The sequence below is a fragment of the Lemur catta genome, chromosome 18 (assembly GCF_020740605.2).
Source record: "Lemur catta isolate mLemCat1 chromosome 18, mLemCat1.pri, whole genome shotgun sequence".
In the NCBI taxonomy this organism is placed as follows: Eukaryota; Metazoa; Chordata; class Mammalia; order Primates; family Lemuridae; genus Lemur; species Lemur catta.
Genome location: NC_059145.1, coordinates 15,027,003 through 15,041,967, shown reverse-complemented (window position 1 = coordinate 15,041,967; position 14,965 = coordinate 15,027,003). Strand labels below are relative to the sequence as shown.

Sequence of the window (14,965 nt, the reverse complement as noted above, 5' to 3'; positions counted from 1 at the left end):
TGGCATTCATCCGACGAGGTAGCCACAGAGTGATTGATCTAGCACATAGAACAAAACTCTGCATGGTGATTCTTCTTCATTGGGATCTTTAACTGGTTTAGGACTGGAAGTTGTCCCTCCTCAATTCACAACTTGAGGTACTAGTTTTCAAACTTTAGATTGCGTGAAAATCAACAGAGGTGCTTGCTGAAATGCTGTTTCCTGAGTTTTGATAGTAAGAGTCTAGTAGGTCTAGGAGGGACTCAAGAATCTTTTAACAAGCACCCCGAACTAAGGTAATGCAGGTTGAGTATCCTTTGTCCCAAGATGCTTGGAACCAGAAGTGTTTCGGGTTTCAGAATTTTTTTGGATTTTGGATTATTTCACATACATAGTGAGATATCTTGAGATCAGGATCTAAGTCTAAAATGTTTCATATATACCTTATTCACATAGCCTGAAGGTAATTTGTGCAATATTTTTAATAACTTTGCACATGAAACAAAGTTTACATACACTGAACCATTAAAAAGCAAAGTATCACTATCTCATGTCAGCTCTCAAAAATATTTTAGATTTTGGAACATTTTGGATTTTGGATTTTCGGATTAGAGATGTTCAACCTGTATTCATGGAGGCGGTTTCTCGACCACTCTGAGAAATAATTATTTTAGGTATAGCTAGACTTTTTTTTTTTTAACACTAAATAGCTTCTATGAAATGTTTATGCTGAGATTATACCTGCTGCCTGATTTGGCTCGGTTCCTTTAATGCCTTTCCCCCATCTTGGCTACCTTGTAGGATTGTTCACAGTGCCCTATTAAAAAAAAAAGAAGAAGAAGAAGAACTCCTTCAGCATCAGTGGATTTTTCCCAGCTCCACACACCCTCTAGCTTGCCGCTTTCTGCATGTTCTGTTTTACTAACCTTTCACTTGGAATCCAGATTTCGCTCTATACTTGCTCACTCTGTGGACTTGCTACTTGGGCCTCGTCTTGCTTCCTAGAGTTAACTATAACCTGAGATTCAGTGTTATTTTTCAGCCCAGAAAACCTCAGGCCAGCCCCATCCATTCCAATTCCCTTGCCCAACCTGGCTTCTGGCAGCCTAACTAAGTAGTATCCAGTTTGCCTAGGAGGGAAGTTTAGGGGCATGCAGAAATGGGTCAAATTAATTCAGAGAAAAAGAAAATAGAGATAATTAATGTCCCAAAACTGCAAATAAATTAAGTGACACCTAACTGCGGAAAGGCACTTTATCACTGTTTTTCTTAGAGGGTTATTTTTTTTACGCAAAAAAATTATTTTTGTTTCCATTACAGATGTAGTACATTTTTAGCCTGTGACCTGGGAAAATATGTTTAGGATTAAATAACGTCTTCTAATCTAAATTCTGTGATTCTATGCATCTCTTTCAGGAATCCAAAAATTTTGGAATAGCCTGACACTACATTTTATTACTGGGATACTTGCAGGAAGAAGTTAGCTGACAAACATATTGATTTTTTCTCTTCCCCCCAAAAAAATAGATTTTAGAAAGAAAAGGATCAAATGGGAAAAAAAGGCATTTGAGAATCACTGGCTGAAAGCAATGTTTTCCAATAATTTTCAATATTTGATGAACAGATGCAATAGTAGCCTGACCTTTAACATAAATAAGTTTCTGGTCACAAAATCTCTGCTTTTTTTTTTTTTTTTTTTCTGAAAACCCAAAGCTTTCCCATTCCTTGTTGAAGCATGAAAGGAGGCATTTCTCAGCCTCGGTCTTCTCCCTTCCCTGTATAGAGATGCAGTTTACATATCCTATTTCAGGAGAATTTCGGTGTTGTGGAACTTTAGGGAATACTGGTAGAGTGGTTGAAGTTAGCCTAGTGACCAGTTGGCACGTACATAGTCACCAAGGAGAAGAGAACCCAAGAAGTCATGATGTACCAGTATGTGCACTAAATCCCCCCAGCTGGAGCTCAGATCGGTGGACTCTGTTAGACTTATGCGGGCTGTTGGCAATCGTACTACTCCCTCCTTCTCACCTAGGGAGGTGACGTACTAGCGCAACTTTCGCCTTTTTGGGGGCCCAAATGTAGAAGCATCAATCCCAACATCCTGTCACTTAAATAACAAGAGATTCATTACTTATAAATAAAAGATAGTGGTTACAGCAAGAATGCTGTGTATAGCACGTGAGGATAAGATGTTACTGTAGGTCAATGGACTAGGGGTCTCTCTGAGAATGCCTGTTCTTTGTCAATTCAGGGCAGCCCTTGTTGGGGAGGTGGAGGAGTGGTCCTCACAATTAGCATCTGGAGTTCAACTATAAGTGTTCTAAGGAAGGGTTAGTTTATCCAACTTTAGTACCAGACCTTGACAAATTCATCCACTTTCTTTGTGTAAGTCATTTTTAAAGTTTTCTGTTCCCGGATACTTCCCTCTCAACTCTCAGTCCAGGCATGTGCTAAGATTATTTCTATAAATGTTATCAAGCAAAGATGTATTGGTTAGACTTTGCCCAACAACAACAACAAAAATGCCTAGGAGTGGGTCTAAAGCAAGTGTTGGCTGATGTTCTGTTCTTAGGAAACAGAGACTGGGAATAGAAGGGTCTGTGTTAGTAGTTCTCAAACTTGAGTGTGCAAAAGAATCACCCAGAGAGCTCGGTTAAAGGGCAGATTCATGGACCCCAGGTTCTTCTGGTGCAGTTAGTCTGGACTGGGATTTACTAAAATAAGCATGATGATTACAGGCAGGTGGTCTGCAGTCTAACTTTGAGACATATTGGATTATTAAATCCTGTCCTCTGTCATTTGCTGAGACACTCCTTTACCTCTTTAGACTGAAAAAGTCACAGCCACTCTTCTGGTTACAAAGAACAACTTACAGTGACAAAGAGAAGGATGAACTTTATCTGCTAGGCTTTGAAAATGGTAAACGCGCAGTCTTTTGTGTGCGCCTTCAAGACACTTGAAAGTCACTTTGTGGCCACTACACAGAGATAGAACAAACTTAGTGATGCTTCCCCCGTGTTTCATCTAAGAACACCTCTCTCAGGACTCTTTGTCTCACCCAGGAACTTCAGGGTTTTGGTGAAATAAAGTAACTCTTTTTTCTCAAAAATATCAGTAACCCCGGTCTAAAGGTTTAAAAGCTAGGATGTCTGTTTTCTATACCTGGCTAGCTAAACTTTCTAAAATCTCTCCCTCCATCTTTGTGAAACTAAATAGCTCATGCATGAAAGGCTGTGGATTTCCTTAAATGAGAACTGAAACACTGTTTCCTTTATGCTAATGTTAATATCCAGGCAGTGAGCTTGGTTAACCATGAGAAAATAGAAACTTTAGATGGAATGTATTATTTATAGTGAATGCAAAGCATCATTATTATCAATTCTTGTTACAAAATACACAGAAAAATATTTCTTTGTTATTTAAATATGGCATGACTACATTGAGAAATAGTACAGATGTTAATCCACAGCCTCTCAGCTGCATCCTGAGTAATCATTATTATGTTTTATTCTTATTTGGAATTACTAGTAATAGACTGTATATTTCTGTATGAAATTCAAATCAGGGAACACCAGTGAATCGAGATGATTGATATTATATATACACACACATAATTTTGGAATTGGGACAACAATGGAAATATTTCTCTCTTAGAGAAAATCCACCAAACTTGCTACTCTGTTAGTGATCTTGATAAATAATGTTTTTCATTTAGCTAGATGTGCAGAAAATTCCCTTAATTCTTCAGAGTTGAAATGAGCCACCCTTTGGCCAGTATCTAAATTTGTTTTGAATATATCTGTGTAATTGTTGAAAATGTGAAATGTAAATATCTCGATTTCGAAATATCCAGCTTCAAATATAAGTATTTTTAAAAAGTGCATGTTTGTGTACTTTTATCCCATGCTTTTATTTTGTGTTCTTTGATAAATCCTATTTTCTTCATCTAAACCTCTTACCGTGTGGGATTTTATACATGGAGTTAGGAGAGAGGAGAGAGAATGGTGGTGGGAATATAATTCATGTCTTCTTTGCAAATTTCATGTGTGTGTGTTTATGGGAAAATATTCATGACTGCTTTCTCATTTTTAACTGGTGTAAAATCACTGGTCTTTTCTAATCTCATTAATTTATAGATGAGAAAATTGAAAAACAGAGAAGGCAGGTGATTCTTCCAGAGTTCTTAGAGTTAGTATTAGACTCAAGACATTGAATCTCAGCTCATGGTCTTTCTAATTCCTTATCCTGCTTGTTCTCACAAGGTCATGGGCTGTCCCCATTCCTCTATAATAAAATAGAATTCTGTTTGGTCATCTTACCTTATTAATTTTTCTCCTATTCCAACCTTAACATGAACGTTTTTGTTTTGAATTTTTCTGTGTGTGGGGTGTGTGTGTGTGTGTGTTTATGTGTGTGTGTTTATGTCTGGGGTAAAAGCCTTAAAAGAAATTACCTTGCCAGGCTTCAACTAGATCCCCAAACCAACTTTATTCTTTTTCTTCAGTCCTGATTCACCTGAATGAATTCAGTCTCATCCTATCACCTATCAACAAAAGGCCAGTTATGAAGGTTTTCCAGGATAGCAGTTGCAATTCATGCCCTTCAGAATAATCATAGCTAAAGGGAAAATGAACTGTCAGCTGCAGGGTGATATTCAATATCATTTTACATCATAGCCACTGGTGTTTCTGTCTGAAAACTCATCAGACAATGGCCAAGTGAGCTAATTGAATATATTAAAAAGTGAAAAAGAATACTTTCCAATAGAACCAATCCTTATTAATCACCTCTTCTGTGCATATGCTGCTGTACTTGGTACCACAGGAGATACAGAAACGGGTAAGATACACTCATGCTCTCAAGAAGCTTGCAATCCAAAGAGGGAAAAGAAAGATATAAATGCATTTGATAAAAAAATATAAGTGTTCATGGAGAAATATAATTTAAAAATTATGTGGTTAAAGGAAGAAAGTGAGGGTCTAGAGAAGGCTTCTAGGAAAAAATAAAATAATTTTAACTCGATTTTGAAAAATGAAAATAACTTTCCTGGGCATAGGTGTACATAGTCTAGAAACATATGTACTTTATACTGCTACTTATAGTATGGTTTGGGGATTATTCCAGTCTTGGAACAAAGTAAGTCTCATACATACAGTTTTCCTTACTGAGAGAAAGCATTCAGAAATGCATAGCTCTTTGACATTGCTGGGCCATCCAAGCACATCATCAGTGGACTCAAATCATTGAACCTGTTATAGATCAATTTGGGTGTTACCGAGTCACATGTGGCACCAGCTGTGTGATACTTATGCAAGATAGCCCGTGTATGGGTTCATAGTGGGTTGGAAAAACAAAAAAACTAGTCCTTCACCAGAGATGATTTGAAAATCAGGACTGTAAGTTGTTCTTTATTTGCCTACATAGCCATATTGGGAAAGTTTTATTTACATTAGCAATACAGACCTGTTTCTCATTATCAATGTATTTACAAAATCATCATTGCCTGTTTCTAATTATATTATCCCATTACAGGGCAGAAAAATGTTAACTTTGTGACATTAGACAGGCTTCCACAGGGACAGCAGCATAAAAGGGATATAGGAGGCACAAAATGTGAGCAAAGTAAAAGGGTGAGCTAAAGACACTGGAACAAGAAGAAGTAGAGGAGAGAAAGGGAGATGTCAAGCAATCTGTGTCTGGAATTTGTCGGTAAAATAACTGATCAAAATGAAATAGGAGAGCCCATATTTTCACTTCCTAACAATCCAGAGAATATTAGTCTTCAATGGGAAATTTTGTCCAGAAGCTGAAACACAATCTATTTTGTATTACCATTTTTTGTTAACTTCTTTATTTTGTTTTCATTGTGGTTTTGTTTCCTGTTGTTGTTCTTATTTGGAAGACATTCTTAATTTTGGACATTGTCTCTTCTCGTTTCAGATGACTACACGCTGCATGGCCCGATTTTTATTCAAGAGCCAAGTCATGTAATGTTCCCTTTGGATTCTGAGGAGAAAAAAGTGAAGCTCAATTGTGAAGTGAAAGGGAATCCAAAACCTCATATCAGGTTTGTTGATTTAAAAGCATGTGTTTCCATTCATATAGTTTCTGTTATTAAAATCAACAAAGACATAGAATACTGGTTACATAAATAGCTGTTAGTCAGGCATCATCACATACCCTGAGAAATCTAAGGAGATGATTGTTTCATGAAGAGTTAAATGCCCACCCTCTGTTTTTGGCAGTACTGGGAATGAAATATTCTGATTGACCTTCTCATTGAAAATTTTAACAATTCCTAATAGCATGTTTTTAATTAAAAAACATCATGTAAAAATGTATCAGTAAACTGGTATGAAAATAAAATATTCAGAAGTCTAAAAGTAAGTGGGTTTGGAACCCAGAGAATGAAGCTGAATAGTAAAGGCAGGTTTCACATTGATGAACTACATACATGAACTGAGCTTTGGGTTTTACAGCCTCACAGGCACTGAGGTCATAGGACAAAGCAACCAACAAGAAACTTAACTAACAAGAGAGTGTAACATGAGAACACCTCCCAGAGTAAACCTGGGGTCCAAGGGCCACATCTCTACATTAAATATGAATGAGAAATAAGCTTGCCTTTAAGAAATAAGCTTGCCTTTCCAGGAGACTGTAAAGTACATGCGATTGCCTGTTTCAAACCTCAGGTCTGAGTGGTTTTAATAACAGATGAGATACAGCTTGAAAAGAGAATCAATAAACTGCAAAATAGGTCTGAAGAAACCATCCAATGGCAGCAGAAAGAGATGAAGCAAAACAATTGAGAGAGAGAGAGAATACATGTCTGATCAGAGTTTCAGAAAGGCAAGAAATAATGAGGCAGAGGCAATATTTAAAGAGAAGGCTAAGAATTTTCCAAACTAATTAAAGCTCCCACGATACAGATTTAGTTAGCCCAATGAACTTCAAGCAGTACAAATAAAAATGAAGCCTCATCTAGAATAGTGAAATAGCAGGACACCGAGTCAGAGAGACAATCATAAAAATAGCCACTGTTGTAATACAGATAACCTTCAAAGAACTGACAATTCAACTGGCAGCTGGTTTCTCAGTAGCAGCAAAAAGGCGAGAGAGAGAAGATAGAATCTTCAATATGCTGAGAGAAATTAACTGTCAAATTTATAGATAGCAGAAATATTTTTCGTAAAGTAGAACAATAATAGAAATAAATAATAGAACAATAATAGAAATAAATTGAAAAGAGATATGCTGGACAATGGACTATGATTAAAGAGATAAAATAAAATTGGATCCCTACCTCACAGCATACACACAAAAAAATCAATTCCAGGTGGATAGAAGACCTAAATGTGAAATTTACAACACATTTTAAAAGGAAAATAAGGAATACATATTTTTGAAGTTTGGGGAGGAAAATATTTCTTAAATATGAAAGAAAAAGTATGTCATAAAAGAAAATATTTAATTTTATTAATATTAAGTATGTCTGTTCAACAAAATATGCTGAGATAAGCAAAATTACAAACTACAAAACCTGGGAGAAGATATTTTTAATATATTTATCATTGGTAAAGGATTAATATCCAGAATATTTAAATAATTCCCACAAATCGAAGTATAAAAAACAAGTTATCCAAAGGAAACATAAGCAAAGCACTTGAGCAGATACTTCTAAGAAAATGAAAACCAAATATCCAGTAAACACATAGAAAGATTATCAATCTCATTAGTGAACAGAAATATACAATTAAAACTAAAGTGACATACTTTTTGAAACTTACCAGAGGGACAGAAATTTAGAAGGGCAGTATGTTGGTGAAGGTGTAGAGCAAACAGAACCCTTGAATTTTGCTGGTAGGAATGTAAATTGGTAAAAGCCAGTGAGAAAACAGGCACTCTCTAGTAAAGCCCTGTGATCCAGAATGTATAAGTATGTTCATGGTACGTTTGTAAATAAACATAGCCTGGTATCTTCATACAAGGTAACCCCACGCAGTAATAAAAACGAATGAATTACAGCTGCAACAATATGGATGGATCACAGGCACATACGTTTGAGTAAGCAGTGCAAGTCACAGCAGAACACATACTCTATAATTATTTATACAGTTCAAAAGCAGGTGAGATGGAGTGGTTGTTCAAGGTCTAGAGGAGGCAAAACTTTACTCTCTTGGGCTTTTTCAGCTGGTCCTGAGAATTAAATTCGACATAAAACAGATCAAAAGAAGAAAGGCATACAAATTTATTTAATACAACTTTTACATGGCAAGGGAGCCTTCATAAAGAAATAAAGACCTAAAGATGCAGTTATCAGCCAGGCCTGGTGGCTCACGCCTGTAATCCTAGCACTCTGGGAGGCCAAAGTGGGAGGATCCCTTGAGGTCAGGAGTTCAAGACCAGCCTGAGCAAGAGCAAGACCCTGTCTCTACTAAAAATAGAAAAAATTAGCCAGAAAAAATTAGCCGGATGTGGTAGTACGCACCTGTAATCTCAGCTACTGGGGAGGCTGAGGCAGAAGGATTGCTTGAGCCCAGGAGCTGGAGGTTGCTCTGAGCTAGGCTGATGCCATGGCACCCTAGCCTGGGGGACCAAGCAAGATTCTGACTCAAAAAAAAAAAAAAGATGCAGTTATTGCTGAACACTTATATACTGAATTGGACAAAGTAATAAATTATGGAAAAGTAACTAAATTATGTGAGTAGCCTAGAAGAAAATATTTTAACAAGGTCTGTACAGAATTTTCTTTGTCTTAACTTCCTGTCCTTGATAATAAGAATATTACTTTCCTTCCAGTGTAGGAAGGGCATCTTTCACATGAGAATTTTGTCTCCTGCTTTTTAGAAACAGAATGAAGGTCATATGATCTCCTTGCCTTTGCTGTTTTCCAAGTTCGTTTAACGCAAAATTGTCAGTATACCAGCGTGGCATATTTTGGGGTAACATGTTCTAAACTCCTTCAAAGGATACTAACATACATGATAAATTCATAAAGAAAATCACGGGAATGAAAAAGCCCAAATTAAAGATTATAATTAACCATTGAGAGGGGAGTAATTGTAATCAAAGTGGACACAGCGGACTTCAAAATCAATAATAAACTACAACACATTCATTCATTCATTCATCCATCAATCAAACATATCATCTTTCATCCACCAAACTTCACCAGTGTTTATCAAACTGTGCGTTCTGGGGTACATGGAGTTGGCTCCAAGGTTACCTGGTGTGGAGAATAGCAGAATTTCCACTCCAGATTCAACCTAAGCAGCTCCACCTTGAACTGGGGTATATATTAGGACTCTGAAAAATATGTCCCCCAGGAAAAGTATTTAAACCACTACGTTAAGCAGCTACAATGTACCAAGCACCTGGCTAGGTTTGAAGTATTCAAAGATTGATAAGAAACTACAACATGTTCTACTAGTGTGATTGTTTGGGGACTGCCTAGCTGTGGAAGTAATGGAACACTATGATGTAAATGTAAGTGAAGGATGATCAAGTTTTAGGGCATCCTGGAGGACAGGAAGTCTAATTCAAGATGAGGAGGGCAGATATCAGTGAAGGTTGCACAAAAAAGGAGATATTTAACCTAGCTGGAGGGTGAATGATCTTTTGCCACAGACATAAGGAAGTGCATTCCAGAAAGTAAAAAAACAATAACCCTCTAATAGACCCAGTAATTAGGGTGAATACATAATTTATCATCCCAACAGGACACTTTTTGAGAGTAAAAGGCCACTGTTCGTAATTATTCTAGGACAGCAGTCCTGCACTGTCCTGCCCAAGCCAGAATGGTTATTCTCCCTGTAATATATTAAACTCCAGGCTAACTCAGAGATTTTGAAACACTGTATGTAGTAAAGAATGCAAGAGACAAAAAGGTTCCTAGATACATAAATGATGAGTTAACTGGTCCCAGTTTTCAGTACATAGCCAAGTGTAAGTTCAGATGTTAGCCATAAATGAAAACAAATTTTGCAGCAGAATTTGGCAAGTTGCTGCTTTGTTTTTCCCCAAACTGTGACCTTTAATTAACATTGCTTTTGTAACATTGTGTTTCTAGACATAGGGCTTGCCTTGTTATTTAAAACAAGCAGTGGAACAGAAACCTATTATGTTTTTAGAGATTGCCAGGAAAAGCTGAGAGGAAAACTTTTAATCAAATGCACTAGCAATTCATTGCAGCATACTTTGCTTGTCTTTATACCTTGGGCAGTTTCCCTGTAACATAATAGCAGACTGGTACCTGGGAGCTAAAAAGTCCCTCTTATTGAAGGAAAGAGCAAGAGAAAGAATGGAGAGATCAGGTATTTTCAAACACCTTTCTGGCTGAACTTTTTCAGTCTTGAGGCTGACTTTGAGGGGGAAGAACAAGTAGGAGAAATTCCAAAGTGAGCTCTCCATGGGGATCTTCAGCATTAGGTTTTCCCCTCAGACAGGGCAACTGACCTCTCTTCTTTGTGTTTTTTCCCTCTACTGAGCCTTCTCTTTTCATTGTTTCCTGCCCCTAGATTTTGAAAGGATTGACCCAGACCCAGAAAAATTTAAGAAGTTTTGATTTATACCAACTTCCCTTGAATTAAAGTTCCCTAAGGACACATGACATTACTTAATGCACTCAGCATCCCTTTCCAGACAAAAGAAACGTTCAAGTACTTGGTTGGAGTACTTTTGCTGTGAGGTTTATATTCAACTGACTTGTCAGAAAACAAATTCCAAGTCACAAAGGCCCTGCCTCTCCCTTAGTGCCAAGTTGAAACAGTTAACAAAGAAAGAGGGTTTAGCTACAGCAGATCCCATAGATACCTTCCCAGCAAAGCCACAAAACTGTGCCTTCCAGAGTTTCACAGTGTCAGTATTTGGTTGTGTACAACCCCACTCTCTGGAGAGAGTTGGGTGGAGGTTCCCCGAGGGATTCAGAAATCAGCTTATGAGACTCACAAATTTCTCTTGGCCCTTGAGAAAATCTCTATTGGCTTCAAATGAGCATTGCCTCTACGTTACCAATACTTAAAAAGTTCCTCAAACATTGAAAGTGAATTGTGAATGTTTCAAGAGTATTTCGGTATGCAATGAGATAAGGAATTCAATGCAATCCACATTCAATTGGAATGAACAGTGACTGCATTGCAATAAAACTTGGTATAGTGCTTTGTAATAGAGACTCAACTGCATTTCACAGACAGCACTTTATTTTCTAAATAATCCCTTTTCCTGCTATTTGTATGTAAAAGCAGGCAGTAAAGTAGATTAATGGACTTTCTGCACGGCATTTTGGTTGAGATGACTAGTGTAGACAAACCTGCAGAGGTGTTCTCATTGTCCCCACAACCACTTTTCTAAAAAGACTTATATGGTCCCATTCCTAAATTCCACACTCTGCTTGCAGCTCATATTATATTGCAATTTCCTCTTTGAGTTCTTAGATTTGTCATATTAAATTGCTCTACTATCATTTGAAGTGAGAGTTATGGCTGAGACGTGATCAGCTGACTCAAAAAAAAAATGTCTAGGGTAGGCAGTCAGTTCTAGAGATTCATGTGCATATAGGGCTGCTAGAATTTAACCCGGCTATTCTCTCTTTATTGCTTATTACTTTTTTGTCTGTGTCAGAGCACAGAGAGAATTACTGTGGAGCCTAAAAACATTGTCAGTTTCTAATACCCACCTTCTTATAAGCAAACACATAAAGAGCTATCTCCTATTTCATGCTTCTAGCCCACCTTTCTCACTCCTCTTGTTTCTAAATTTTTACATCTCAAAGACGTAGATGTGAATAAACATATGCTGCTTTGCTGTGGTGTGCTAGCATGCTTCATAAATTTTGTATGCCTGAAAATATCCAGCAAAGAAGTAAAATATTTAATCAATTCAACAAGTATTTATGGACCACAACGAGCGTGTTAAATTCTAGATGGCTAATGTGAGAATACATAAGGGATTTAGGCAAATTATCTGCAGTGAAGGCAGAATTCCTACATAAAGGATCAGGGAAAATTCTAGGAGATTGGATGAACCTTTGGTTAATTTTCACTAGTTTTATCCAAGAAGACTTCATTGGAAGAGGTGTCGTTGAAAATTGGCTTTGAAGTGGGAGAGAGGTCTCCACAGAAAGAAAGTCTTACTCTTCTGGCCAGGCATGGTGGCTCACGCCTGTAATCCTAACACTCTGGGAGGCCAAGGCGGGAGTATTGCTTGAGGTCAGGAGTTCAGCAAAGACTTACTCTTCTATATATTTGCTTTCGTGGATACCAGATATCCAAAATCTTGAAACTAACTGGCTTGCACTTTTTCCATTTAAATCCTTTTACATTATGCACACACAACCATAATGCCCTAGAGTATTATAAGAGGATACACAATGAGTGTGCATGTGCACACACACAAATATTTAAATGGTGATTTTTTTACTATTTGAGGAGATAAAATGAATGTCTCTCATTCTTTACACCTGCTATAGATGTGGATCCATTTCCTTTGTGCTACAGTGTTTCCTTACTTTTTGGTCTTCCAAGGTGAATGCTATGGGGAGACTCCTGATAATACACAAACTTCAACTATGCTATTTTCCTTACCTGATATTCTGTGTATGATTTGTGGAGGGTGAGGGTAAAAATTAAGATAGATAGTCATTGAATTATCTTAGCTCAAAAGTTCCTAAGTATTTAAATGACTTCCTGGTAAGGCTATTTGGTTAAGATAAGCTCTCACTTTTTGGAATGTTCCTGGCTATGAAAACAAACAAAAATGTAGATCTTATCACTAAAGTCAGCTCTGCTGTTGAAATGTGTTGAGTCCTGCAAACATTAATTTTTTTGTGCTAAATACTATTGTCAGATACACAGGTGATCTATGTAAATAAACAGAAGGACAACAAAAATCTTTCTTTGCCTGGGTTACCTAGTGGCCTGATCTGCAGTTTACTGGGAGGGTTGATTGATGTTTGAGTGCCAGTGGCTAAGGAGAGCTTCAAAGCGATCCATGGTGAAGATGAGTTTGGTCCCTAAGACAGCTCTAGGTCGATAGAGTTCCTCTGCTTTGCAGTCAGGCATTTCAGTCATATTAAGGATAAAATCAAAGCAACTCTGCTTCAATTTCATCAAATACTCAGCAATCTACCTGCAAATGGTATATTCTGTTGTCTGTATGGGCCTATTTAAAGAATGACTGAAAACTAGAAAAAGGACTTTTTCTGAGGAGCCCTATTTGAAGAAAGTTATACAAGGTGCTATGGGAAATCTATGTCCCCCACCCCACCAAAAAAAGTGAAGTGTTGTAGCAACATAGCAACACGAAAACAGGTGTTAACATTTTAATATCATTGTTTACTTTAAAGAACATCCTCTTTCCATTAGCATTTAAGATGTCGCCATTGCTGAGTAGAGCATTTCTAATTTTTTTTGTTATGGTTTAAAAATGATATTCCATGCTGTTTATAGTTTTTATATATTTTAGACAATTCAGAAATATTGATTAATATTACAAGGCTTTATCTACTGGCATTTTTATACTATAGGTGGAAGTTAAATGGAACAGATGTTGACATTGGTATGGATTTCCGCTACAGTGTTGTTGAAGGCAGCTTGTTGATCAATAACCCCAATAAAACCCAAGATGCTGGAACGTACCAGTGCATAGCAACAAACTCGTTTGGAACAATTGTTAGCAGAGAAGCAAAGCTTCAGTTTGCTTGTAAGTAGCAACTATATCATGCTGCAAATGTTACTTTGAGTTTTTGTACCAATGTACCAATACAGCTTTAAAACAGTCTCTTTTTAAAAACCCAACAGATTTTAATATGTTATATATGATCTTCTTTATCCTTTCATCGTATTTGAGAAATAAGTTATTTGTAGGATAAATTGTAAATCTAAGTGGGAAGAGATATGCTTCTGCTTTTGTAAGAATCGACAGTTTGATTATATAATAATTTGGTTGTATATGCTTTATACACATAAATATACACACTGAAATTTATACATGTATAAATTTATGTACACAACAAATCACACACACACATATTTTAAATAGAATGTGTATAAGCAAACAATTGAACTGCAGTTAATTTAGTAGTCAATAAGTGAAGCACTTTAACCATAAAACTCATAGAGTTGGAAAAAAACCCTAGGTAGTTAATTAATCCTATAATTCTCTAATTATTTCTTACTTCATAGAGTAGAAGAAATTTTAAAACAGCTATGATAATAGCAAAAAGTAGAAACGAAGTGTTAACCACCTTTTGTATTTCCAGTTTAGAATATTTAAAAAACAAATTACCATTTCTTAAAACCACTATTTAATAAAAGTCCATGACTATATGAAAGAAAGTGGAATTTAGAAATAACAGGTTGAAAATAAAATGTACAGGCAAGAGCAGTAAGCACACATTTGAGTATAGATGCTTTTAAGGATCGATGTTCAGCTACATTTTTAGGGGCTTATATATATGCATATGACTGTATATCTCCTTGTGTGAAATCCCAACTCATATAGCAGTGCATTAATGTCAAAGGTTTCATAATTACAAAATCTGTTGGCAGTAACACTGTAGAATATTCTCATTAACAAAATCCTCTCCGGGAACTCAACATCAAATACACCTAAAATCCAGTGCTTAATCTATTATTGCCGTTTGTTGGCATTTTTATTAGTTGAGAAATGAATTTTCTAAGTATTATACATATATATGGGATTCCAGGATTATTTTGTTTGTGAATGTCTCCTGAGATCATCTTCTAAATATTGTTCGGTGTACAGAATAATAGGAGGATAATATGTGTGATTGAGTGCAAAAAAACTAAAGTGTTTATTTCTCTTATTTTAATCCAAGTCATATCTATATTTATTTTTTAGTAATGACAAATTAATTTTGCTGCATTCATTTTCAGAAATAATCACAGAATCATGAACTTTCAGGGTAGGAAAAAAATCTCAGTATTCAATAAACCTTTTAAGTCTTTGATTTTTGGTTATCGTAGTG

General features: G+C 36.4%; 1 protein-coding gene across 1 annotated transcript in view; it reads left to right on the top strand.

The window, feature by feature from the left end:
- CNTN4 (contactin 4) overlaps positions 1-14,965 on the top strand; it is a 434,888-nt gene that overhangs the window by 135,153 nt on the left and 284,770 nt on the right. Inside the window, exons 2-3 of the mRNA XM_045530432.1 lie at positions 5,920-6,046; positions 13,502-13,677. Of these exons, the coding sequence (XP_045386388.1) occupies positions 5,920-6,046; positions 13,502-13,677 (303 nt within the window). The remainder of the gene's footprint in view (positions 1-5,919; positions 6,047-13,501; positions 13,678-14,965) is intronic.